General features: G+C 49.6%; 1 protein-coding gene across 10 annotated transcripts in view; it reads left to right on the top strand.

The window, feature by feature from the left end:
* The window catches only part of PPCDC (phosphopantothenoylcysteine decarboxylase), a 110916-nt gene that overhangs the window by 12759 nt on the left and 70537 nt on the right, over window positions 1–27620 (top strand). For 6 of the 10 annotated variants that reach the window (XR_009500765.1, XR_009500766.1, XR_009500763.1 and 3 more), the window contains exons 3-5: window positions 4844–4939; window positions 5823–5951; window positions 9602–9770. Coding sequence is in view for 4 of the 10 variants with exons in the window: in XM_059912745.1 (XP_059768728.1) it covers window positions 4844–4939; window positions 5823–5951; window positions 9602–9770; window positions 10161–10246 (480 nt within the window). In the remaining 6 variants the exon portion in view is untranslated. Of the gene's footprint in view, window positions 1–4639; window positions 4793–4843; window positions 4940–5822; window positions 5952–6226; window positions 6332–9601; window positions 9771–10160; window positions 10331–27620 lie in introns of those variants that run through there. The other 4 variants (XM_059912748.1, XM_059912745.1, XM_059912747.1 and 1 more) reach the window with 3 other exon arrangements.

Here is a 27620-nt window from a genome sequence, read left to right as displayed (position 1 = left end):
AAGGGAGGGACATTGGGAAGGATGGGCTCATTACATACTCTTCACATTACTCTTTAGGAAAGACATTGACACCAAGAAGCTCCCTAACAATGACAGTGTAACCTGGGAGGGTAACCAGAGAGGGATAGATTGAGAGACTAGGGGAAGAGCTTAAAGGGAAGATCTCAAGCTGCAGCTATGGACCAGGGTGGGAGGCCTACTTGGACCCCTGGTTGGAACTCCCCAGGAACCAGGGGGAGACTATGAGGGAGATGTAGAGGGAAGAAAAGGGTAGAGCTGAGAGAGAGGAGGGAGCCCCTGAACAGGGCCATCACCAAACTGGGAATGTTTCTGAAGGCTGGTCCTAGGCACAATCCTCACTTTGAGAACTGGCAGGCCGTTTGGGAGTTGGGGAGAGCAGGGGAACTCGATCTTCAGGAAGCAGCTTTCCAAATTTCAGAATAGAGAGAAGATGAACTGGGGTGATCTTAAGTGGCAAATTGTTCAGGATGGTCAGGAAGCTCTTAGAAATGAAAGAAAGTAGTCCTCTTAAGGAAAAGAAGGCAGTGACCAGAAACTGATATGGCTACCTGGGAAGCCATCTGTTGAAGGAGACTGGAAAGCAGTTAAATGGAAAGGAGGACATATAACCAAAGATAAAGGTAGAATATGGTCCAGAGATCACCAGAGTGAGCTGAAGCTTGCAGTGAAACTCAGAATGACCAAGAGGGCTGTTACATATATTTAGAAAAAGAGCAATGGAACAATGCCTGGTCCTGGAGGCCAATGGTATAACATTAGTGGGGGGACAGAAAGAAATGGCAGGGACTCTTGAGTCCACTTTGCTTCCATTTTTTTCTTTTGAGTTCAAAAAAGGACAAATGGTGGTAGAAGAGACTTGAACCCAAGTTGGGTGATTCATCTCCTGAACTTGGCAAGTTCTGTCCTGGGGTGCTGAGGTTGCGGTTGGTGACCTACAGGATGTGTGGGAAACAGCAGAGGGGCTAGAGGCTGGAGATGACTAATGTCCACTTATCAAAAAGGCGGAAGAGGTAGGCTCCACAAATTAGCGAAAGCTTGTGAGCCCTTAGAAAAGCACTTAGAAAATGGTTGTTACTGGGGTTTGATTGGGCTCACTGGGGACAAGCCATATCAATTTTATTTTATTTTATTTTGGATATTGGACAAAGTATTTTTGGATTTGGTGAGGCCTTTGATGGAATCTTAGGACATCCCCCTGGACCACCTGGTAATGTTATCAGCATGTTTATAATCAGGGAAAGATCCTACTTGGAAAGGGTTCATTCTTGATTCTTTCCCATCCCAGCCCCCCAACCTGTGGACCTTGGCGAAGGGCTCTGCTCTTGACCTTGTTCTTTTCATCATTTGGATTTGTGTCTTGGGGCTACTGATGGTGATACTGGCTGAGAACAGGCCAGGAGGAACAGGATTGAGATTTTTGGAGCTCTTTACATAGACTGAGCAAACACTGGGCCAACTCTGGAAAGGTGGAATTCACCAGGGAAATGTGAGGGACTGCATTTGGGAAAGTAACAATGCAAGTACAGTTTGGGGCTTGTGGTTTAGTAGCAACATGGGTGAAAAGAACTTGTGAGGTTTTGCTGATTGCAAACCCCATATACTTCAGTAGGAGGATGTGGCTTCCAGGAGAGCTGATGTGGGCTCAGGCTCCATTGACTTACACTCAGTGGGTGCCAGGGACATGAGACTTCAGGTTCCCTGAGCCTAGAAGGTTGCCACCTTCTCAGAGCTCTACAGGCAGAAGAGATGGCTCCTACCTCTGAGTTCTTCAGTTTGGGGAAATTTCATTTTATTTCTTTTGTAATTTTCACCCCTCTATTTTTCTGTTCTCCCTTTCAGGAACTCATTATTAGTCAGATTTTGGACCTCTTGAGTTGGTCTTCTGATCTCATCTTTTTTTTTTTTTTTTTAATTTACTTATTTTTACTTTTGGCTGCCTTAGGTCTTTGTTGCTGCACGCGGGCTTTCTCTAGTTGCGGCGAGCGGGGGCTACTCTTCGTTGCGGTTCGCAGGCTTCTCATTGGGTGGCTTCTCTTGTTGCAGAGCACGGGCATTAGGCGCATGGGCTTCAGTAGTTGTGGTACTTGGGCTCAGTAGTTGTGGCTCGCGGGCTCTAGAGCGCAGGCTCCGTAGTTGTGGTGCACGGGCTTAGTTGCTCCGTGGCATGTGGGATCTTCCCGGACCAGGGCTTGAACCCGTGTCCCCTGCACTGGCAGGTGGATTCTTAACCACTGCACCACCAGGGAAGTCCTTTTTTTTTTTTCTTTTGGGCTGTGCCATGCGGCATGTGGGATCTTAGTTCCCCAACCAGGGATCAAACCCTCGCCCCCTTCAGTGGAAGCGTGGAGTCTTAACCACTGGACCACCTCATCTTTTTTTAATAGTATTATCCATCTCTTTATCTTTCTCTTCTACTTTTTGGAAATTTTCTTCTAAACTTATACTGAATTTTTTATTTGACTATTTGTAATTTTAATTTCCAAGAGTTCTTTTTTGTTCCCTGAATGTTCATTAAAAAAAAAAATCTGATCCTGTCTGATCTAATCTGATCTGTTAATGCTTCCTTCCACTTCCATATCTTATGTGTTGACATATCTTAACTGCTGGGTTTTTGTTTATGTTTTTGTCCTCTTCTCTTTGTTCTGGTGATTCATACCTTTAAAAAAATCCCTTTACTTTTATTTCAGTGGGCTTCTGAGAGGGAGTAGAGTTTAATCCACTTTATTTAACTGAAAGTTTATTCTTTTATTTAAGCTTTATATATCTTTTTGTCTTAAATGTGTCTTTTCAGACACGTTTTGATGTGATTGATGGATTTTAAAACATCCAGTATGAGAGTCTGAATTTTGATCAGGGAGTTTAGCCAATTATATAATTACTATAATTGCTATTCTATTAGGACTTACTTCTTCCATCTTATTTAATGCTTTCCACTTATCATGTGTTCTCTCTGCTTTTTTTTTTTTTTTTTTCCTTTCCCTGTCCTTTTTTGTGTAGATTGAATTTTCTTCTGCTGGTTCGAAAGTTATATATTATTCTTCTTGTGGTTACTTCTAACTTACTATGCCCCACACCTTACGTCATCACTGTCCTGTGTCTTAAGAGTCTCAGCACCATCCTGCCTTTCCCTGCTCTCCCTACCTGTGCTGGTCCTGTGACGTCTTCAGGGCTGGGTTCCGTGGAGGGACAGCAGCCCTGTTCATTTGCCATCTTGTTCAGAACTGGACCAGGCTCGTTCAGGGCTATCCTAGAAGGGACTCCCCTGCTCAGCAGGAGTTTGGTTTAAACGACCATTAAAAAGGTCCCTCAGGTTTTGTGCAAGTTTGGGGGATGGTAGGTTCCAAGGGGGAGTGAACGGGAGAATGGACAAATCTGAGAGCTCTTTAGCAGAGCTGGGAGCACCAGACCTTCTGAAGTTCTTCTGCAGTCTGCCTCTCTGAGATTTCTACTCCCTGGTTCCAGCTTTACTCCTAGGTACTGTGCAGAACAGTGTCTGACAACCCACAAAAGGCAGGAAACAAATGAGGAGAGGGAGCCTTGGTGAGATGATAGGGAGGGGCAGGGACTAGGTTGAAATGGCATGGACACGGCGCATCCAAAGAGGCAGCCCCACCAAGTCCCACCAAGTCATTATCAAGCAGGAATGTGGGCCCGGCAGTGCCAGAGCACTCAGTTTTTTAAAAGGAGCCAGGAAGTTGGATTTTCTATGTGAAATCTCCCAATTTGTATATTTTGGCTTAAAAATGTTTATAACCCGGGGCTTGCCTTGTGGTCCAGTGGCTAAGACTCCGTGCTTCCACTGCAGGCTGCGCAGGTTCGATCCCTGATCGGGGAACTAAGGTACCACATGTTGCGTGGCACAGCAAAAAATTTTTAAAAAGTTTGTAACCCCATGCAGGTCAAATAGCACATCTAGCCCAGACACTGCCACCCATGACCCTTGCTCTGGGTAGTTGATGATTCTGTCCTTGTCACCCTTGACTTTTTTCCCTCCTGGATAAATGTCCCCCAAAGATGTGATTTCCTACACCCCTCCCCTCCCAGCCACCTCTTCTGGGCCCCTTTAATCTGCATGCTTGTTAGTCTGACATCTCGTTTTACAAATGATGGGAACTGGTCTAGTGCTGTTCACCCTATCATGTGCTATTTCTGTTCTGTTAAGCACCTTAACCATCCCTCTTGTTTGCGTTATTAATTTATCTGCTAAATGAGTAGTGTGAAGGTAAATATCACTCTTGCCCCGTGAGTGTAGAGCACACAGGTTTGCTTTTCCTGGAGCCTGTCTGCAGCCAGAGCCCACGAAGCCTTGTTCCTAGAAGTACGGCAAGGGACTCTGCCTGCTTTCTCGCTGGGCCATGGCTGCAGACACCACATGCAGGACCCCAGCTCCCCAGTGCCTTGCCTGCAGAGGGCAGATCTGCGGTGTGGCCCAGAGCTCAGGACCTGTGAGCCTCCTTGGGGTGGCCCCTCCTGCCTGCCATGGCCTGCGTGTCCCTCTTGCCCTAATTTCCCTTCCTGTCTGTCTCTGCCTGAGCGGCAGGAGCCTGCAGCTTTATATACGCTGGGCAGTTGGTGACTCATTCCTCGGCAGCCCCTCAGATAGGGAAGTGAAACGGCTGCACCTGGTGAGGCCTGACCTTCGGGTGACAGCGGAAGTAGCTATGCAAACATGGGGCTCGCTGCCTCTGAGGGAGAAGTCCTCTCCACAGCCAGGCTGTGAGGAAAGCTCTTGCTGGCCTGGCCCTGTGTGGCCTCCAGGCCGGTGGCTCTGGTAAGTTTCTCTTTCCTTCTCCACCCCCACTCCACTTTTTCTTGGTGACAGCTGGAAGTAGCAGTGGTCACAACTGAGAGAGCCAAGCATTTCTACAGTCCCCAGGATGTTCCTGTCACCCTCTACAGCGACGCTGATGAATGGGAGGTCAGTGCTGGGGGCCCCAGGGCTGAGTTCCATCGTGTTTGTACCAATAGGACAGGACCGTCCTCCCTGCAGCCTATGGTTCTGGTGGCCGGAGCAGACAGGCCAGGCTCAAGTCAGCGGTCAGGGCTCCCTGGGCAGAGGCGATGAGGAAAACATCTGTCTAGCTCTGGCCTGAAGGAGGCCCGCAGTCTCCTCCCACCTCAGGCAGACCTCAGCTTTGGCCCTGTGCCTGAGGTTGAGTGTCCTTGTACTTATCTGGGCTGATGAAACCACAGAGGAGCTCTGTTCCCACCGCCCTTGTCCACGCGGCTCCCAGCGTCGGGGCTGTGGAGAGCGCCTCACTTCCCACGGCTGCCGGGCTCTGCTTTTGCTCTCCTGCAGAGGGGCGGGCACTGGCCAATTCACTAGACATCGAGTGTGGGCCTCACAGGGGTGCCCTGCCAGGCATTTTTAAACATTCTCAGCCTAGAACATTTCTGGCTGGCCCGTCTTCCCCACCCCGCCCCCTCCATTTCTCACCGCCCAGAGCCTTTCCACTGGCTTGGACAACCCAAGCATCCGCCTCAAGCAGACAGGCCAGGAGTTCCCTGCCAGATGTCAGTTCTCTTGAAAACCAAACCATAAAGGGAATAGCTCAGAGAGACAAGGGGCGTTTGTTTCCTCAGGCCTGGTTTCTCTCAGGCTGTTGGCTCCACAGCCAATGTTCACCAGCTTAGCTGCAAGAGGGGTGACAGTGAACTTGGGCGGGGGTCGCTCAGGTGGTCTCCCTTGGGCTCCTGACTTAGTATACCTGGTCTGTGTTGGCCCTCACCCCACCTGCCGCTCCTCCCTCCACACTGAGAGAATGGCCGGCCCGGTGACCCCACTTCCTTCCCTCTGCCAGATGTGGAAGTGCCGATCCGACCCAGTTCTCCACATTGACCTGCGGAGGTGGGCAGACCTCATGCTGGTAGCTCCTCTCGATGCCAACACGCTGGGAAAGGTGGCCAGTGGCATCTGTGACAACTTGCTTGTGAGTGACTCACTGGGCCCTCCTCCCTCCCTGGGCCTCACTCCCAGTTCGCTGAGCTGCAGACTGCTTCTGTTCTCACCTTGGAATCCCTTTATGGTGGGCCTGTTCGCTCGGAACACAGTCCCCTGGACAACCCTCCACCTGGCCTCACCTGTGCTCCAGCAAGTGGGTAGAAGGCCTGGTCCTGATGGGTTGACTCGACTTGCGGGTGCCCTCTGAGGGTGTCCACCTCTCACCTGCCCCTCGATGCTCAGCTCCTCTTTCTTTGTCCGTAGTTCATGGGCTGCCCTCAACATGCTCTTCTGCTGGTCTCCCTGCCCAGCCCCGTTGCCTGCCCACCTTAGCTCTGCCTTCCCACCAGGACCTGGATATCCACATGGGTAATCGGATAAGAGCGTTTACTTCCGCATGGATCTCTCAGGCACACTTATCTCTCCTGTAGCTTTAGCCACAAAGCTGAGATGTGGTTTTCCTGTATATTATGGAAAGCTTAAAGGGGAAGAAAGGAGAAAAGACGAGAGGCCCAAGGTGGAGGAGAGGAAGAGAAGTCCAGCTGTACCGAGTGGGGATTGTCTTAGGCCTGAGGGACCTCCAGGGAGCTGTTGTCCTTAAAGAGCCTTTGTTTACATGATCATCCTGGGAAGACTGGGTGTGATCGCCCTCCCTCTCCCTTATCATCCCTCTTCCCTCATCCACTGAGCTTTAACTTGCCATGTGTCAGGCCCCGTGTGGAGGGACACACAGGACACAGGGAGCTGACAGTCTGGAAGGAGAGGGTTTTTGGAGTATGCTCTGGTGTGTGGTACAGTCAGTCCTTTGACAATGGAGTCACCGCCTTGCACAGTACTGGGCATGTAGTAGGCATTCAGTAAATGCTTATTGTATGTATGAGGCAATCAGTAATTTTACTTTGGCTAACAGCCAAAGTAAATGAAGTGACTAACGAAGCTGGGTCAAGGTTTTAGGGGTTAGATAGGAGGTTAGTCTCCTCGTATGCTTGTGGATTGGTGCTTAAGGAACTTCTCGAAGAAGCTGCTAGTGATTTAAGCATCATTTGAAATAGAGCACAGGTGATCAGAAGAAGAGCAACACACAGATTGTGTGGCAGGAGCAGGGGTGGGGGAGTGCAGAGGAGGGCAGGCCTAGGAGCAGTGTTATCAAGAAGGCTTCCCGGTGGGGCTAGTGCCTGGCTGACAGGACGGCGGAGCAGGTCAGGCTCCTGGCCACTTTCATCTAAGTGCGTCAGCGTTGTGTGTAACCAGCACCATCTCACCAAATCTCCAGGCTTCCCACTGGTCGGTCAGTAGCCAGCTGATGTGACAAAGCACGCCGACCTCTAGGAGCTAAGGCCCGGCCTGGGCCACTTCTCTGAGGGCTCCTTCCTTACTCCTGAAAGCTCTGCTTCCCTCTTTTCTTCAAAGCTGCCACTACTCCCTGAAATCTTTGGGGTTCCCTCCTACGGAGTTGGCTGAGCAGTAGAATATGTTCCCAGGACCAGCCCTGAGGCCCTTTGCCTCAAAGCTTTCCCTTGAAGGTACAAGTATTTCAACGAACTGCAAATCTTACACTGCTGTCATCATGGTCTGTGCATCATGGTGGCTCTGTGCTCTCTCAAAAGATGTTTTTTCCTTATATTCCCCAAAAGAAGCTTGCCCTGCTTCCTCCCTCCTTCAGATCGTCTCCCTTTCCAGTGTCCAGAACTTGGGGTGCCATTAGAGCAGTGTGCTAGGTATGAACCTGTGTTCCCAGTCTCAGGGCCCTTGGCCTGGGTGATGTGCATCTCTGTCTGCCCCCTGGCCCACTCAGGCTCTAGCCCTTCTTTGTGCTAAATAACCAAGCAGATCCAGAAAGAGGAGGTGACTTCCCTGGGTCACCAGTATAGCTGGCAGCTGGTCTCCTGACTCGGATCCAGGCCTTCTCTCCACCCAAACGGATTCCCAGGGGCAGAACCTGAGGTGCTACACACAACATTGGCCAAACAGAAGTGACTGTGGGAACTGATGCCTCCTTTCAGCCCTCCTGCTGCTGGAAGGTTTGGAGGAGCTGTGGTTTGTCCAGGAAGTGCTGAGTTTTGAGATGAGGTGGGAAAAGCTAGAGAGGTGTGGGGCATGGAGGTGTTGAGTTTCTGCTCTGGTTGGTGTGCCTTCCTTTGAGGTCATTGAGAACCCCAGCCCTGCCAACACCCACCCCACATGCAGTCAAGGGGCTCTTCTAGGTATGCTCATGGCTTCTGCAAAAGCAGCAGGTGGCACAGGGCCAAGAGGAAGTGTGGACTGAAACTGTCCACACATAGCCAGGTTGCCTCATTGCGAGGATTTGGTGGGAAACAAACGCTGTGTCTGGGATGACGCAAGCCCCCAGATCCTGAGGCTGTGTGCTGACCCACTTCCTTCCTGTCCCCAGGAGAGGGCAGGGGCACTGAGGAGGGCAGGCATTTTCCCTGGCCTGTTCGTGGCATTGTTCTCTGGACTCCCCCTCTTTTTGCAGACAGGCTCCACTTCAGGGAAGGGGTGTGCCAGCCGCTGGCTCCCTGAGGGGCCCACAGCCCAGGCGGAGGCGCCTGAAGCAGTCAGAGCCCAGGGGAACACACTCCTGCGGGCCCCAGAGCTTATTTCTCCCCGAGGCAGCCCCTGGCCCAGGGAGCCTATGCCTGTAATAATAACAGGAGCTACTATTTCTGGAGCCTGTACTTTGTGCCAGGCCTTGTGCAAAGAGCTTTATAAGTATTCTCACCCTCTGCCCTCACGACCACCCAGTGAGAGGGCTTTTGCAGAGAGGAAGCTGATACTCCCGGCATGAAAGAACTTGTTCAAGTTCTCATGGCTAGTAACAGCAGATAGCACAGCAAGATTTGAACCCAGGTCCATGTGATTGCAAAGCTCACAGCGCTAAAGACTCTGTGAGCTGGTCTGTCCTTTTCATAGCTGCTCTGGTATGTGACTTGGTGGGATGGCCTGGACATCGGGAGGTAGTGAGGTTGCACGATGCAGTGGAGGATGGCATGGGCGGTGTGCAAAGCCTTGCCCTGGATCATCGTCTGGTGTGTCCTTGGGTAATGGCTCACCTCTGGGAAGTACAGCTTCCCCTCCGTGAAATGGGACAGCAACTTCTTTATAGGGTCGCAGTGAGGGTTCATGAGACAACACGTGGGAGAGGGTTTTGTCATGTGGAAGATGTTGTTTTCATGGCCAAGCTTTAGTTGGCCTCAAGCAGAGCTGGTGTCAGGATCGCTGAGCCCCCCTGCTGGGCAGTCTGGCCCTTAGCTTTGTGGGAACCGCAGGCCTGCCCCCTGCTTCCCAGGGTTGCTTCAGTCTGTGAGGTGTGGCTGACTGTGAGGAAGACAGAGGCTTGGGCAGAGGGAGCCCTTTCTGCACAGAAAGGGAGGTCTGCTTGGAGGTGGCTAGGCCATTGCTAGCGTTGGTAGAGCACCTCCTGTGTGTAGGGCCCTGTGACAGAGCCTCTGGGGAGGTGAGAGGGACCAGGAGACACAGCCCCACCCCCAAAGTATATGAGACAGCTCCCTTCAGACAGTGGCTCCCAGTCATCCCAAGTCCTCAGCTGGCTGTGGCCCAGAAGCGGTGGGTAGGATTTGGGAAGGCCGGGGAGGGCTGGCAGGCAGAGCAGCAGGCACCCCCCCACCTTTTTCACAGACCTGTGTCATCCGGGCCTGGGACCGCAGCAAGCCCCTGCTCTTCTGCCCGGCGATGAACACCGCCATGTGGGAGCACCCCGTCACCGAGCAGCAGGTGGGCCAGCTCAAGGCCTTCGGCTATGTCGAGATCCCCTGTGTGGTCAAGAAGCTGGTCTGTGGAGACCAAGGTGGGTGTCTGGCCAGGCTCGCAGCTCATTCCCACAGCCTGGGGCCGTGGCAGGGCTCAGCTTCAGATCCTAGCCTGTTGTGACCTCCAGCTCAGCTTTCTCATCTGGGAAACGGAAATGGTAATCCCTGTCTCTCAGAGTTGTTAGGTAAACTGCCTGGTACCCTCCCTGGCATGCAGCCCATACAGTTCAAGCTGGCTGCTGTAACTATTCCTGGGGCCTGTCCTGGGGGTGTCTCAGAAGGGACTTGCTGGGCCTGGCTCAGGCCTGGTCCTGGCCTTCTCAGGCACTGGGCTCTGGGTGGGACACTCGGGGAGCAGTGGGTGAGGGTGGGTGGGGGATGGTCCCCTGCCTCAGTCTGCAGGGTCATAGCCGAACTCTGCTCCCTAGGTCTGGGGGCCATGGCTGAGGTGGGCACCATTGTGGACAAAGTGAAAGAAGTCCTCTCCCAGCACGGTGGCTTCCAGCAGAATTGAACCCGGGGATTTCTGTCACGCATGTCCCTCTGAACTCAGGTGTTTTCAGGCCAAGTCGGTGAAGAAGGTGGACTTTGGCAAAATATGGTGAAGACTTCCGCATTTGCTGAGTAGTGGTCTGGCCTGGGCCTGATCGGGAACCTCCCCAGGAGCCTGACTTGCCCCAGGTTAAACTAGACCAAAGACCCAGGTCCCAACTTCTTTCAACCAAGAGACACCTGCTTTCTGGAGTTCCTCCCCACCTTTCCCTGGGATGGGCACAGCAAGCCAGGGCAGCAAGCTGCTGTATTGTTCCTGTGCTCTGGGAAGGGGACTTAGGAATGACCGAGAAACCTCAATCCAACGTTGTGCCCAGGAACTGCTTTTAGAAAGAGCCACAGCTGGAGATGCCCAGACCTTTGGAGCTTCAGCTTCTTAGTGGGGTGCAAGGAAGACTGCGAGTTGGCAAGACCCTGAGATTTCCCACAGACCGTGCTGTGAGATCGGGGGTACTGAGAATAAAGAAAAGTGACTCTTTGGGAGACTCTGTCCTTCCTTTAGAGCCTCTCTGTGGTCTTAGAGATCCGGGGCCGGGGAAGGGTCTAGGCTGGCAACTGACCGACACTCCTTAGTTCCCATATCGTATGGCGGGTAAGGGCAAAGGGTTCGGAAGCCAGACAGTCCCTAGTTCAAATCCCAGCTCGGCCGCATACTAGCAGTGGGACTGGGGCTCAGGGCTCAGCCTTTCTGACCCTCACTTTCCTCGTGGAGTTGTTGAGAGGATTAAATGAGATAATGTGTGCAAAATGCCTACCCTACTACCTCTCACATAATAAGTGTCAAATAAAATGGTACTTAAAGGTAGATATGTATTCATACCAGTGAGCTTTTCTAACGTTTACTGAAATAGACTGTCTCATTTTGGGAAAAATAAAATCCCCAACCCTAAGCTGACATGCACTTTATACAAGTGACAGGCACATAGCCAGCAGGGTTGGAACCTGACCTGGAACCCAGGCCCCTTGCTTCCTGGTGTCGTCCTCATCAGCTTTTCTGTGCCTGAGATGGGGACCTCGGTGTCTGTACCTCCTCCTGCCCCCACAGTGGCACACATGGAGGGCTAAGTAGACTCCAGAGAGACACATGCTCTGCCCTAGAAACCCTCCGCTACCCTGCCTTTGACCTACTGCTGTTTGATGGCTGCTGTGGGTTGGGGCTTGTTTGACTGTTTGGAGCTGAGGTTGGGGCTGCCTTCCTGCCCTCTTGCCTTCCAGGCCGGGGTGAGTGGGTACCCCTTGCATGCCCTCGGACCGCTGGGGGATAGAGGTGCCTTAGAAGGGCCCAGGAAGCCTGCTGGCTGGAACCAAGCCTCCAGCAGCCTCTAAGAGCCTTTATCTCTATAGCACTTGACTTAATCAAGTGATCCTTTGGGATAAAACCACGTTAGGGCACTAAAGAAAATATAACTAAAATGGTAGCATCAAGAACCAACTTCTTTGGCTGGTTTGGGGGTCGGGCGTGGTGAGGGCCTGGATAACTGAAATCCAGAGGCAATCCCAAAGTTCTGTTTAAGTGGTTTCCAACTTTCCTCCTTCTGTCCACATCGCCCTTCCTTTCCCTCAGCAACCTCCTGATGAATGGTGAGGCTTCCAGTTTTAACAGAAACTGCTGCTGAGTGCTTGCTGTGTGCGAGGCTCTGTGCTGGGCACTTTAGCGAGGACAGTTGCTCAGGAGACCTGCTACAAAATGCCTGTTTTAAAAAGTCACAGGAGCAGAGAAGTTCGTAGGCCTGTCTCTGGCTGCTCATAGTGGGACTGAGCCTTGTTGGCTAGAAGGAAAGAGATGTCCCCATGGACATGGGCCAGCTGAGGTCCACCACTCCATCACGGCAGTCCCGCATCCTGTTGCCCATTCTGAATGCGGGTCTGGATGAATGGGTGGGTCCTGAAGAGGCCAGCTATTTCCTGAGCCAGGCTGAAGCTGAGGAGAGGGCAATTAGTGTCTGAGCTGCACTTACCTGGCCCCATCTGCCAGCGGGGTGCTGAGGTGGGAGTGATAACCACCGCCTTCCCCGGTAGAAATCAGAGCTCTTGTAGTTGTCATCATCTTGGGTAGAAATGTTTCTCAGAGAAGGTGCTAGCTTCCCTGATGATTTTTATAGAATTCTGGAAGTTTGACAGAACAGAACATTTGGGTCTGAAATTCTCACTCTTGTTTGGCAGCCTGGAGCCTCTAGGCTGCCGTGGCTGCTGCTGGGCAAGAGGCGGAAGCCTTAGAGCCAGGGCCCAGCCTCCACACTGGATCGTCTGCAGCTCTTCCTCCACATGGCTGATGTGTCCCCCTGCCACCTCCCCACTGCCTCAGGGTAAGGCCCTGACTTCGGGGCAGTATCCTCTTGGCCCTCCGTAATCTGGCCCCTGTCTACTTTCCTAGCTCCATCCCTTACCACACACCAACCCTGCAGGGCTCCTTGTCTTCTTGCTGGACTGGACAACTTTGACCGAGCCCTGTTGCTTCTTGCCTTTGCACATGCTGCCGCTTTTACTGGAAGATGATTCTTCCCCTGGCTGCCTCCTACGCATGCCTCCGGATATACCTGGGTGCCACTGCCTTTGGAAAGCCCTGCCTGGCCAACTCAGGCTGGATTAGGTGGTCCTAGCCCAGGCTCCCATTTTGCCCCCTCTTATTTATTATACCATGGAATTGCAATAGTCAGTTTATGTCTCCCTAAAACTGGGATCTCCTGGAGGGCAGGAGTTGTCCTGTTCCTCACAAAACCTGGCAAGTCATTCCAAGCTTTTTGTACTGACAGAATTTTTTAAAGCTTTGTGTGTGTGTGTGTGTGTGTGTGTGTGTGTATTTGGGGGGTTGGGGGGTGTCTTGCTCGTTTCTGAGCCAGGCACCCAACCTAGGAGCCATAAAAGCAAAGATCGATAAATTTGACTATAGAAAAATAAACAGTTCTACCTAGCAACAGCCCAAAGGCAAGGTCAAAAGACAACAAACTGGGGAAATTATCTACAGGTCATATAACAAAGGGCTAAATCCCTTAATACACAAAGAGTTCCTCTACATTGATTAGAAGAAGGCAAAGAACACAAAAGAAAAGTGAGCAGAGGATAAAAACAGAGTCCACATACACACACACACACACACACACACACACACACTCACACGACTATAAAAGCTATTCAACCACATTCACGAGGAGAGTGGTGTAAATCAAACTACACTGAAATGAAAGTTTTCACTTACTAGGTTGGTAAGGGTGTTAGGAAATCGCACCCTCATACTTTGCTTGTCGGAGTGTAAAATGATACAACCTCTTTGGAGAACAATCAAAATTACGTATTCACCTTACCTTTTGACCCAGCAATTCTACTTCTAGGGATTTGTCCCACAGATACACTCACATATATGACATTAAGTCTGAACAAGGCTATTCTTTGCAGCATTGCATATGGTAGTAAAAGACTGGAAACACTCTCCCCATCTAACAACTGAAGGTTGGTTAAATAAATCAGGGTCATCCCTGCACTGGAACACCACACAGCCACAAGACAAAGAGTGAGGAAGTTCTCTAGGCCTGATACAGGATGATGTCTGAGATACATTGTTCAACAAAATGCAAGCTGGAGAACAATGTGTATTGCATGTTAGCTTGTATATTAAAAAAATGAGGGGAGAAAAGGAGGATCTATTCGTATTGGCTTATATTTGCTGGAATACTTATTGAAAAATAAATAAGAATCCAGTCATTGCCTCTCAGTGGGGGAACTGGGTGGCTGAGAAACAAAGGTGGGAGGCTGACTTCATTTTAAGTTTTGAGCCAGATGAATATATTATCCACCACAAAAGCCACAAATACATACATTTTTTAAAGGGTTCCCTCTGCCCTTTATCCAGAAGTTCTTAAGAATGACTTGGCAGGGGCATCTGGAGATTTCCATCAAGGCCTTTGGGGTAGAAATGGTTTGTTTTTCTTGTCAGGAGCTAATAGAGGAAGATGACTTCTGAGTATCCCTGGGTGCTCCCTATAAGCCTTTGAGGTCTCTGATCTCAAGGAGCTTATGGTCTTATGGGAAGAAGACTCAAGGCTTTAAAACAAATAAAACAAGTGACAGAGAAAATCAAAAGTGAGACTGTGTGGCACAGACTCTCTGAGTGCCGTGGTTCAGAATTGAGAAGCAGCCAGGGTGGGCCCTTTGGAGGGAGTGGCACTCAGGCTGGTGCTCACTGGAGGGCCAGCGTAGTTAGAGTACAGGCAAAGGTGGAGATGCACTGCCACGTGCTCGATGTGGGATACCTGGATGGGATCTTAGACTCCATGTGCTGAAGTCGGAGCTGTACAGCAGGGGAGCCACATGGTGAGTATGGAGTGCAGTAAAGATCAGCTGCGTGGTACGTGCAGAACAGATGGGAGACTTGAGAAGCTGGAGTCAGGGAGGAAGCCAGATGCTAAGTCAAGGAAGCCAGGCTGTGCTGAAGGCCTTGGCCACACCCAGGGTTCTAGAAAAGGAAGGGATGCAAAAGTGAGTGATGACGTGAAGGAAAATATTAGAAAGTGTAAAAGCCACAGTCCTGTGGCAAATGGGGGGAAGGAGAACTTAATGACAATTGTGTGCATGGTGGTGCAAGACTTATTAATGGTTCCCAGTCCCACCCACTAAAAAGAATTTTGCTTTGCTTACCACAGTCTTTTCTTTCAGGCTTATTCAGCCTGCCCTCATGGTTCCCGGACATTTTGTGGTGTAGAATTTGAAAAAAAAAAGATTGAGATATAGAACTGAGAAGATGGGAGGAAAAGGGAAGGACTCTTACTTTTTGGGTTGGTCCCAGAGTCTCCTTTATTGTGACAAATTCTGGTAATGCGTAAAGGGAGAAAAAAAAGTAAAGCATGGAGCATAGATTTGGTTAACTCCATCCTAAAGAGCTGAGAGGGGCCTGAGTGGAGGGATGGCAGCAGAGCCATGCAGGCTGGCCAGAAGTTGGGGTACAGTCTGGGAATTGGCTTAATAGAGTCTCCAAGCTGCTAAGAGGTACAAGAAGATGGGGGTGGGGAGTAAAAGGATTTTTGAGGAATGTTGCTGAGGATTGTGAGTTGGACACACTTTAATGTTCTTTGAGAAACCCAAGTAAATATTGGGTCTTCTTTTAAATTAATTAATTAATAATATTGAAGTATAGTTGATTTACAATACTATATTGGTTTCAGGTATACAACATAGTGAGTCAATATTTTTATAGATTATACTCCATTTAAAGCTACTATAAAATATTGGCTATATTCCCTGTGCTGTACAATATATCCTTGTGGCTCATTTACTTTCTACATTGTAGTTTGTACCTCCTAATCCCCTATCCCTATCTTTCCCCTCCCCGCTTCCCTCTCCCCACTGGCAATCACTAGAATATTGGGTCTTTCAAATTCCTTTGCCAGTCTGTGCTTCTTGCAGTGTGACTCTGTGCAGGCCTGAGCCATATGGAGCCCTAGATTATATCTGGGTTATGTATATGTGTTACGTGTTTCTTATACTGCTGAGAGTTTCCTTGATTTCACTTCACCCTCCTAACATAAAGCCTCATAACAGAATCAACTAGTATATTTAATTCCATTTTATAGATGGGAAAGTGAGGGTCACCCAGCCAGTTTCTCTTTCTGCCCTAAAGCCACCTCCAAATAGGCTGCCCCTGCAGAACCAGAGCTCCCACCCTCATTAGCATTTGCCTCCCCGGGATCTGTTGAAACCCCCCCTCCACCACACACCACCACCACCAGATACCTTTTTTTAGTCCCAATTTAGCAGCTGCTTCATTACGTTTTTCTTCCTGTAGCTTCCTTCATACATATATTGTTTCTGGGGCAGCATGAAACTCTGAAACGTCACGCAACTGCCTCTGAACAAAGAACCCTAGAGTCAGATCCCAGTGACTGACAGGTTGTTTACACCGAGAGCTTCCTGGTGGAACAGAATATTCTATAATATTCGAGGCAGGATTCGTGCCACCTGGGGCAAGGCAAGGGGAAGGAGTAGGCCGGGAGAACTGCTAGCTGTCTCAGAGCAAAGGAATGCCAGGAGCAGGTGGGTGTGAAGGCAAAAGGCAGATGGGAGATTTGAACTTCAGGGTCTTTGCAGGACAGGCTGCTAATCCAGGTGTGATCTGGGGGCATGTTATCCCCTTGCTGCAACAGGCTGGTCTCATGGTGGCTTTATCTGCTGAGATTACATGATTACCCTTTGCCTGCTGGCCCAGATAGCAGGTCCCTGGGGATTGGAGGCCCAGCAGACTCCTTTTTGGCCCTCTGGATTCCTGGAAGAGCGGGGAGAGTTCAAAGGTGCCTTCTGTTCATGTGGGCAAGGTAGCTGAGGGCTGAAGGGTTTCCAGCTATAGCGATGAGCTTGGAAGCTGCCAGCAGAAACACGTGGATGCACGCAGGAAGGAGAGGCTGGAATGCTCCTCAGGGCCTGCAGTGGAGGGTGGAGGTGAAGATCGTTTCTTGCTCTCGGGAGAGATCATGGATTGGGAGCTCATATGTCACTTGCAACTTCTGAAAATCACTCTCTTGGTAGGGGAGAAGTTTAGCTCTGGAGCCCCACTCTTGGGAAGCCAGCATGATGGGAACCGGGGAGAGAAGGCCATGGAAGGGGACTCATGTTTATCTGGCACCTGGCCTATGCCAGACAAGTGCTTTGCATACCTTATCTCATTTAATCCTCTAAGCAGCCTTCAAGATAGGCATTGCTATCCCCATTTAAAAAAATAACCTGAAGCTCAGAGAGAAGGATATAAAAATCCTCCTAACTATAAACCAAGACATGGCCTCTTAGAGGGGAGAGTAGAAATGGGTGATGGTGCTGCTCACACAGGCTGGACCTAAGGTGGGAATGGAGAGAGGTGCAGGTAGGCTGACCATGTATTTTGTTGTCGAAAGTGGGCTCTTCTGGGACTTCCCTGGTGGTCTAGTGGTTAGGAATCCACCTTCCAATGCAGGGGATGAGAGTTCAATCAGGGAATTAAGATCCCACATGCCATGGGGCAACTAAGCCCGTGTGCCACAACTACTGAGCCTGCACACTTTAGAGCCAGTGCGCCACAACTAGAGAGCCCGTGTGCTCGATATCCCCTGCTCCACAACTAGAGAGCCCACATGCTGTAATGAAAGATCCTGCATGCCGCAACGAAGATCCCATGTGCTGCAACCAAGACCCAATGCAGCCAAATAAATAAATAAAAAGAAAGTGGGTTCTTCTGAGAGTGAGAAGGGGCAGTAAATATGCCAGGAGAATAGGCATCAACTGGGACTATCCTGGGAAAACCAGGATGTGTTGCCACCCTGCCACAGAGCACCAGAGGGAAGTACTGCTCAGAAGCCATGCTCTGTGAAGTAACAGCTACCATTTATAACATAATCCTCGTAGCAGTCCCTAAGGGGGAGCTTATTATCCCCATTTGACAGATGAGCAGACTGAGGCTCAAAGATGTTACTTAATGTTCTCAAGGTCCCACAGCTTTTAAGTGGGGAAGCTCTGGCTGGCTCCAAGCCGTGGTTCTTCCTGTGGGTCATGCTGCCTCCCAGGCTCAGGGCCTTTGGAGGAAGACCAGACAAAGAGACCAAACGGAGAAACAGAGCTGGAGTGTGGCAGGCCATGTGATAGTCTCTGTGTGGCCTCTCCCAGGACTGGCATGTGAGCAGTGGCTGAGGAAGGTGGGTGAGTGTGTGGCGGGGGGCTGGGGAAGGGTGGAGGCTCCAAAGACTTCTGCAGCCTTCTCTGATCTTCCTGGACCTCCAGAGGGGGCAGTGGCCAAGGCCGGGAATTTCTAGGAAAATAAATTGTCATTGTGTTGCCCCATGTCTATGAGTGGTGAACAGGAACACTGAGAAATCGAACGGCAGGCATCCTGGAGCCAGGACTGTCCCCTCTGGTCTACAGAGCCTGTTCTGGCTCCAGCTCAGTCCCTCTGGGGCTCCTGGAGAGACTGTGCAGGTCTGGGATACAGGAATACTCTAGTTCAGGGGCAGAAAGTCTGCAAGGTCACACACACATGGAACGTTTGTGAACCTTGGGGTTAGTTCCTGCTACGTTCACCAGCCAGCCTGACCTTCCAGGAATGGGTCAGCGGCCATAGCACTGACAATGGAGGGCCCAGCTGAAACCTCATATGGCCTTTGCAGGTTCCTTAACTTGTTGCATCACAGGTGGATGGGCAGGGAATTAGTCGCTGGTCATCCAGCCAGTGAGACCACACCACCTGTGTGCACTCAGACATGGGCTGACAGGGCTGGCAGGGCTGATAAGGGAGGAGAAGTCCCTGCCCTCAGGGATGACGGGTCTGCCTGTGGTACCTCCCTCAAATACAGTAACCTGAGGCCTCTGCAAGCCAATGTTGCATAATCAAGGGCTGATCATGTTTCTTCCTTCATTAAAAAAAAATTTTTTTTAATTAATAAACTTTATTTTTTAGAGCAGTTTTAAGTCCTCAGAAAAATTGAGTGGAAAATACAGAGAGTTCCCACATACCACCCACCCAACACATGCACAACCTCCCCATATTCACATTTTTCAAACTCTGTGTTCCAGACAGTGTCCTGGACCAAAGGCCCAGCCCTGTCATCAAGGCACTTCTGGTTCAGTGAATAGACAGCAGAGCAGAAAGACCAGCCCAGGGAGGGAGGAAGGGATGGCGGTAAGTAGGCCTAGGGTGCCAAGTGAACCAGCAGGACAGCCCACCCACCCTGCAGGGGAGGTCTGAGAAACGAGGAAGGATCTCAGAGGAGGTTCTACCTGGGCTGAATTCTAAAGGTGGTGTGGGCATTAGCAAAGAGTAGGGATGGCAGGAGTGGGGTGCAATGTGTGCAAAGGCCTGGGGCCAGATGGCACACCTGAACCAGGTTCTGGGTCTGGCTCTGAAGTTGGACATAGTAGGTGGAGGCGGGAGGAACCTCATCCTGCAGAGCCCAAAGCCAAGGGGTTTAAGTCTGAGGAGGAAGGGTCCAGTAGGGCCAGAGCAGGCAGGAGGGGCTTACCAGTGTGGGCGGGGCCAGCAATGGCCCTTGAAGGAGTTGGAAAGCTCAGGTACTGGATTGTGCAGTTATGGCTTTAAATGTGTCCTGAAGATGCTTCAGGGGTTTTCACTGATGCCTCAAGTGCCAGGCCCTTGAGGACAGGATCATTTTTCTGATGGCTGGGGGCTAACGCCTGCTTCACTTCTGCCCAGATATAGCCTTGGGTAACTAACTGTCTCACATCTCACAAAGAAGCAGACGAGGCCCACCTGGCGAAAGTCTGTGCCTAGAAGAGCTTCTCGGATCATGTCAGGTTTTCTCCATTTATTCATCCCTGGTGGTGGTTCCAAGGGAAGAGGGGTATGAGAAAAAGGAACCCTTTTCTAATAGACAAGCTGACCAAGGCACAGGGAGGGCAAGGACTTGGACCCCTCACCCCAGCATGCCAGAGACAGAGCCTGAGCCCCCTGGGAAGGGCAGCAGCCAGGACTGGAGTAGGTGAGGGTGCCCCATGCAGCCGAGGCTCAGAGCCTCTGCTTGCTTGTTTAGAAAATGGAGACAGTAAAGTGTGCCCTTTCCCTGTGGCTCTGAAAGTGGGATGAAGATGAGGGGCTCTGAGGCCATCAGAGAGCAAAGATGGTCCCAGACTCAATTAGAGAATTCCCAGAGCGATCTGGTGGTGAGAGACAAACCTCTTCCCTGTCCCCACTGCTCTGCCTGCAGCAGAGGAGCCCCACCCAGGTGATGTGAACCTACCTGCCCGTTAGAGGTCTTGGGATGTGAACACACCCCTCTCACAAGCTTCCGGGGGAGAAGACTCACATGTTCTGAGCATTGTGTGCTAGGCCCTTTGCATACATGATTTGTACTTCATCCATCATCCTTTGAGGTGCCCACTATTACCATCCCCATTTTACTGGTGAGTAAACCGAAGCTGGGGGAGGTGAAGTGACTCACCAAAGGCACAATCTGGTGAGTGGCAGTGCTGGAACTGAGGCCCAGGTCTGCCTGTCTCCACAGCCCACCCTCTGCTCTTCATCTTCTTGCTCCATTTGGGCAGGATGGAGTGGTGTGGTAATGAAGGGGCTTTGCCTAATTAGACAAAATAACCCTGTGCCTCAGTCATGCATTCATTCACTTGATCCAACTTCGTTCTGCATATACCCCAAGCCAGGAACTGTGCTCAGTGTTGGGGATACAGTGAGGTGCAGAAGCAGATGTGCTCCCCGCTCTCAGGGCTAACTGTCTAGCGGGAGAGATAGACCTTCATCAGACAAGGAAGAGGAGACACTCTGATAAGTACCATGGAAGAAAGGTAAGGGGTGCTATGAGAGGGGTAACCATGGGGCCTAATTTAGTGAGGGGGAGAGGGGAGCTTCAAGCGAAGACTTCCTGGAGGCAGTGAGCAGAAGAAAGATGAGTGAGCAGGAGTTGCCCAGGGAAAGATGAGCCAGAACGTTCCAGGCTGAGGCTACTGTATGTGAAAAGGAAGGAAGGAGAGGGCTAGCTGGGGGAACTGAAAGAAGGGTCGTGAATAAGGCAGAGGGTAGTGGGTAAAGCGGGATAAGGTGGGCAGAGGCCCAGTGGGACAGGGCCTGGGGGCCACAGCGAGTGACTGTGGGAAACCAAGGCAGGTGCCTATGAAATGAGAACTTTCTTTCTCGTGAGCTAAAGTGAACATACAATGCACGTAGCTTCCCCAAAAGTTTGAGCTGCATTAATAGTTGCGTAGCATGCAGGTCAAAGGAGGAGATTATTCCTCCTTCTGACTCAGACTGCACCTGAAGTGTTGTGATCCTTTCAGGGCCCCCACTGCCCAACATCTGCAGAAGAAGAGCCAGCACACCGAACAGGTGTACAAAAACCAGACTGGATGGGCAGGGAAGAGCAGCCTCAGGAGACAGGATTATGTCCTAGACCTCTAAGGAATCTCCTAGAGGCCAAGTTCAACCCCATAGAGGGAGAAACATCCTGGCAGTTAGGGCTTATGAAATACGGAGTGAAAATGTGAGGTAGTGAGCCTCTTGTGCTGGGGGGCAGATGCCAGAGGACCAGAGATGTGGAGAGGGCCCCTGCTTAGCTTAACGTGTGGTCGAGATTCAGTCCTTGGAATTGACTGAGCACATAGTGTCTACCTTCTCCCTTCTACCTCTGAGCTGGGGGCTCACCACACATGTCCCCAAAACACAGGGTCTTGGGCCACGCAGATGGTGAGGCTGACCCTGCCTAGCGTGGGGTGGGCTCTGGGTTTGTTCTGCTTAGACTGCTTTGGGGAAACCAGGCATTGGGAATGGTGGAGGTCTTGGACCTGTGGGCTGGCAGCTGCTGGTCACTATCTGAGGTCACTTCCCAGGGCACCTTTTCCAGAATCTTGAGTGTTTTCTAGTACCCTGGACCTTCTAGCCATCCATCATGGAGTCCCCACTCAGTCAGAACCTAGGAGAAGCCAACAAATGTCTCCCCACCTCCCCATCAACTGTGTGTAGACTGAGACTTCCCAGAACTCCTTGGTTTCCCTAAAGAGAGGGCTGTCCTGGCTCTCATACATCAGAACTCTCACTCTTGGTCCCCTCTGTCTCTGACATTCTGTTAGTCCCCAGACATTTTTTTGACAAGGGCTCCAACCCATGCCCTCTGCAACTTCCCACTGCCATCCACCAGCCTCCAGACCTGGCTCCCCCAGTGTTTCTATCATCTGTCTTCTCTCCACTTGGCCTGTCTAGTCTCTGCTGAGTTCTGGGGGCTAGGGCCAGTCACAGTTTTTTTTTTAATTGAAGAATAACATATATTATACCACCCAGATCAAGCTAGAGAATACTTTCAGGTCCATCCTTTTAAAATGGCTCCTTCCTCTAGTCTCCTACAGCTTTATTATTGGACACTTGGCAGGTGTTACCTTTCATGCCAGCTAGTTGGAGGAGAGGGAAGCATCCTGTGCGCCATTTTTGCCTCTCCCCACCTGACCTAGCACAATGTAGGGCCCATAGGAGGTGCCCCTTTAGGTCCATTAGATGGAAGGGTGTGGAATTTCCCAAGTGTGTTTTAGCGTATGTGTTCAGTTGCCCCTCAGAAATGCAGGAGAGGCGACAGATGAAGGATGGGATCACCAGAGTGCAGGAAAAGCCCTGAGCACTAAGTGTGCTGGTTCTGCTCAGGTGACCGGTCACCCCCAGAATGATGTGTGCATGCCTGGAGGCACACATTCCCAGCAGAGGGCTCAGGTGTGTATAGCTCCTTGTGTGGAATGCCCTTCTTAGAGGGCACTGGCTACAGCATGGAGCTGGCCAAGCTCTCATCCTGGCCCCAGGAACTTCAGGTTTAAGCACCCACCATGGCAGGATCAGAGAGCTGAAGGAATAGGGCCAGGCCCAGCTCAGGGAGCCTTTGAAGTCAGATGCCTGGTGCAGAATGCTCTGAAGGAGGCCAGAGCACACAGATTCTCAGTTGGAGGCCAAGACCTCCCCTGCTGGCTTAGGAGAGGCTATCCCTTTTCTCCTCTTGCTTCATGGCCTTGCTTAGGAGATGGTATCCTCAAGGAAATAGAGCCGTGGCCTAGCAGCAAAATGGGTGCAGCAGGAAGGAGCTGGAGGGTGGTGGGGAGGCAGGGTAGTGTGGGGATGTGGTACATGAAGTCTAACAGCTGTCCTGAAAAATTGTGTATCCAGACTATTGGAAGATTTGAAGACACCCTCTTTGCTCTAAGCAGAGAAGAACCTCTTTTCTGAGGTCCAGATGCCAGTTGTCACTGAGGGTCTTCCTCTTGGGTATGTTCTGAGTCCCTCAGACCATATTGTTCCTGTCTCCTCTTATCTCTCTCTTGTATTTTTGGGCTGCGTTTGGTCTTCGTTGCTGCGTGTGGGCTTTCTTTAGTTGCAGTGAGTGGGGGCTACTCTTCGTTGTGGTGTGCGGGCTTCTCATTGCAGTGGCATCTCTCATTGTGGAGCACGGGCTCTAGGCACATGGGCTTCAGTAGTTGTGGCATGCAGACTCAGTAGTTGTGGCTCATGGGCTCTAGAGCACAGGCTCAGTAGTTGTGGCGCATAGGCTTAGTTGCTCTGCAACATGTGGGATCTTCCCAGACCAGGGATTGAACCTGTGTCCCCTGCATTGGCAGGAGGATTCTAAACCACTGCACCACCAGGGAAGTCCCTCCTCTTATCTCTTTGACTGTAGTAAATAGGGGTCTCATCCAAGGCTTGGGGACACTGGGTGAACCTCTGATTTTACATGATATCTGTTATTTCAAGGCTCAGTACAGAGCTTGGATCCCAGGTCCACCTGACACCAAATTTGTTTTAAGGCAGCATGGTGGCATAGTCTTATTATCAGGGATGGGCTGTCCCTCCATGGTTGGTAGAGGCATGATCATGAGCATATGATGTTAATAGGAAGGGAGAGAGAGAAGGAAGAGAAGTGCACATCAATGGTCAATGCAGAGGATAAGGACTGACTGAGGTATCTTAGACCAACTTCTGAATGGGGAAGGCTGGGATCTTAACATTTCCTGAGTATCTGTGGTGTGCCCAGCACTTGCTTATGTATGATCTGCAAGGGTATATTATTATCCTTATTTTACTAAAAGGGAAGCTGATGCTCAGGGGATTTACCCAATCAGAGTAAAAAAATGTGGAGATGGGTTTTGAGCCAGGTGTGTCCAGCTCCATGGTTGGCCCCCTTTCTCCTCCACGGAACGTGATCTCCAGGTGATATGAGCACGCCTTCGGGATGGGATGTCAGCCCTGAAATAAAGAGCCAGTTTTCAGACATTTGAGGGAAGTCTTTTTTTTTTTTTTTAATTATTTATTTTTGGCTGCGTCGGGTCTTAGTTGCGTCACGCAGGATCTTCATTGAGGCAGGCGGGATCTTTCATTGCAGCGCTTAGGCTTCTCTCTAGTTGTGGAATGCGGGTTTTTTCTCCTCTAGTTGTGGCGCACAGGCTTCAGGGCATGTGGGCTCTGTAGTTGTGGCACATGGGTTCCAGAGCCCGTGGGCTCTGTAGTTTGCAGCACACAGGCTCTCTAGTTGAGGTGCGGGAGCTCAGTAGTTGTGGCGCATGGGCTTAGTTGTCCCGCGGCACGTGGGATCTTAGTTCCCTGACCAGGGATCGAACCTGCGTCCCCTGCATTGTAAGGCAGATTCTTTACCACTGGACCACCAGGGAAGTCCCTGAGGAGAGTCTTTAACATGTAAGAGAGGCCAAAACAATAGAAAAAGGGAACACAGAAACAAAGATGCTGAAAAGAGCAGATGAAAACTTCAAAGAAACTATCATTCATAATCTTAGACTGGAAGAGATATTGCATCCTGAAACAAGAACAGGATGCCATAAAAAGGGAACAATCAGCAAACAAGTAAGAAATTCAAAATGTGATAACCAAGTGGTAGAAAGATAAAGTCAAGGAAACCTTTCAGAAAGTTAAACAGAAAGAAACAGAGATGGATAATAGGATGAAAGAGATAAGAAACAAGTTATGTCCCCCTTTGCCTGGCAAAGTAATAAAGCTATCCTTTTCTACTTCACCAAAAACTCTGTCTCTGAGATTTGATTTGGCACTGGTGTACAGAGAGGCCGAGCTTTCGGTAACAGTAAGAAGAGTTAGAGGCCATGGCATTTGAGCTATGATCTTCTTTCTCTCTCTCCCCTTCCAGGTCATTGTGAAAGAAGCTCTGCTCTAGGCAGTTACAGCCAAGAACACAGGGTTCTCTCTATCCCCAGGGCCCAGTTGAGAGCTAAGGTATCTCCCTGAGAGTGGCAGACCACCAGCATTTCTTATCTCACTCACCTCTGTGTTGCAGAAGCTCTATTCCAGGTAAGAGTAGCTGAGAGGGCTGGGGCTCTCTTCCTCAACCCATTCCCAACTTATAGGGTGGAACCTCTACCCTAGGCATGGAAGCCTGAGGATACTGAGGCCTTGATCTCCCTCACCCTGGTTCACTTATAGAGTGGAGGTTCCATTCTGAGAGAGGCCAGTTTAGAAGACCAAAGGCTACTGCCACAACCCAGCACCCTTGTAAAGCAGGGGTGTAACTCCAAGACACCAGCTTCAGAGCAGTGGCACAGAAGTTTTGTACAGGGAGAGAGGAGGTCCATAAGAGGGAGTCCATAAGAACATGAGAACTCTGATGCTCTCCCCAAGGGAACTGACTTATTTGCAACAGAGTGTGGGGAAATACAAGCACATGGGTGCTCTCAAAAACAATGGAGATATTGATGGTAAGCAAAGTCTGGTAGTGCTTTGAGAAAAACAAGCTAAAAATTAGACTAAGTAGAAGTTTGCCAGAGAGAAGCAGGCAAAGAGATCACTAAGAGCCCTCCTGAGGTCAGAACAAACTTCAGAGACTGACCTCAAAGACTACTCCTGCAAAGGGTCTTCATTTCATTGGATCAGACTGTGGAGCAATTTATGCCCCAGGGCATTGTTGAAAACAATAGAGCAATTAGTCAGCAATTAGTGGAGGCTAACAGCTGGGTGTGATACCAATAGAGACAGCTTAACAGAATGGTCAAGGAAAGAGATGAACAGAGCCCTTTTAAAACCACTGTCATTCCAGGGTGACGGCACATATCCAAGGCTATGCAGTTTAGGAGTGAAATCAGTCTACACACTGCAGGGGAAGTAAATTTCAAAATAGTCTAGACAGATCACAAAATAAATAAACAAACAGCAAGAAGAAGAAGCTGGATGAGGAGGAGGATGGCTAGTATCCAGAGTTGCTGCAATATATTATCTAAAATTTTATTACAAATATAATAAAATGTGTATACACACATGGTTTTCAACAAAAAGTTATGAAACATGCAAAGAAACAGGAAAATGTGACCAATACACAAGAAAAAAGAAAGCAGTCAACAGAGCTGCTTTTGAGAGGGTCCAGATATCAGACTTAGCAGGCAAAGATTTCACAGCAAATATGTTCAAAGAACCAAAGGGAACCATGCATAAAGAAGTAAAGTATGATGATAGTGTTGCCAAAATCTTGGCTGCCTGTACACTGATGCCGAAATGAGATATGGAGACAGTTTTGGAGGAGAAGAAAGGGTGGCTTTATTCTTTGCCAGGCAAAGAGGGGAACACAGCAGGCTAGCACCTCAAGAACTATGCCCCCCTCCCTGGGGAATAGGGAGAGGTCTTATAGTTGGGGCTCATGGTCAAGGGTATGCTATAAGGATCAAGGCAGTAACAGTCCTACATTCTTCTTTCTTCTGCAGAGTTTCAAAAGGGTGGGGTTGCTGACAAGATTAGGGTGTGTGCAGGGTCTCAGGCGGTCTGTCTCCTATCTTGATGAGCTTCTCTGGTCCCTTTAATCTTGCCTCAGGTGGTTTTCTGGCTGCTCCTCCCTTGATTTGCAATCTGCCCTTTGGAACTCAGGGAAGGTCATGGAGGCTGGAGTCTTGCCTACAAGAAATGGAGGACAAAAATTCCTCCATACTTGGGAACCCCATAGGGCCCTGCTCAGTTTCATTTGTATCTCATCAAATAGATAATATCAATAAAGAGAAAGACATTAAGATACAAATGGAAATTCTGTAGTTGAAAAGTATAAGAATTGAAAAGAAAAGTCCAATAGATGGACTCAGCAGTAGACTTGAGCTGGCAGAAGAAAGAATTGGTAAACTTGAAGATAGGTTGATAGCAAATATGTAATATGAAGAACAGAGAGAAAAAAGAATGAAGAAAAAAGAACAGAGCTTTAGAGAAAAGTGAGATACTGTTAAGTGTACCAATATAAGTATAATAGGAGTACCAGAAAGAGAGGAGGAAGAGAAAATTTAAAAATATTTGAAGAAGTAATGGCTGAAAACTTCCCAAATTTGATGAAAAACATTCAGCCACACATCTAAGAAGCTCAATGAACTCCAAGTAAGGTAAATATGAAGAGATCCATACCCATACACATTGTAGTAAAATTTTGAAAGTCAAGGAGAAAGAGAAAATATTGAAAACAGCAAGAGAAAAATGATTTGTCATGTCCAAAGAAACCCTAATAAAAATAACAGCTGCCTTCTCATCAAAAACAGTGGAAGCCAGAAGGCAGAGGGATGACATATTCAAAATGCTGAGAGAAAAAAACTGTCAACCAAAAATCTTCTTTCAGCAAAACTAGCTTTCAGAAATGAAAGTGAAATAAAGACATTTCCAAATGCAGTAAGTCCCCTACATACGAACCAGTTCTGTTCTGAGAGCACATTCTTAAGTCCAATTTGTTCATAAGTCCAACAAAGTTAGCCTAGGTACCCAACACAATCAGCTATGTAGTACTCTACTGTAATAGGTTAATAATACTTTTCACACAAATAATACATAAAAAACAAAGACACAAAATAAAGGAAACATTTTTAATGTTACAGTACGGTACCTTGAAAAGTACAGTAGTACAGTACAACAG

Source organism: Balaenoptera ricei, chromosome 2 (genome assembly GCF_028023285.1).
Source record: "Balaenoptera ricei isolate mBalRic1 chromosome 2, mBalRic1.hap2, whole genome shotgun sequence".
Lineage (NCBI taxonomy): Eukaryota > Metazoa > Chordata > Mammalia > Artiodactyla > Balaenopteridae > Balaenoptera > Balaenoptera ricei.
The sequence above is the reverse complement of the archived record's forward strand: the minus strand, read 5'-3'. Positions and strand labels throughout refer to the sequence as shown.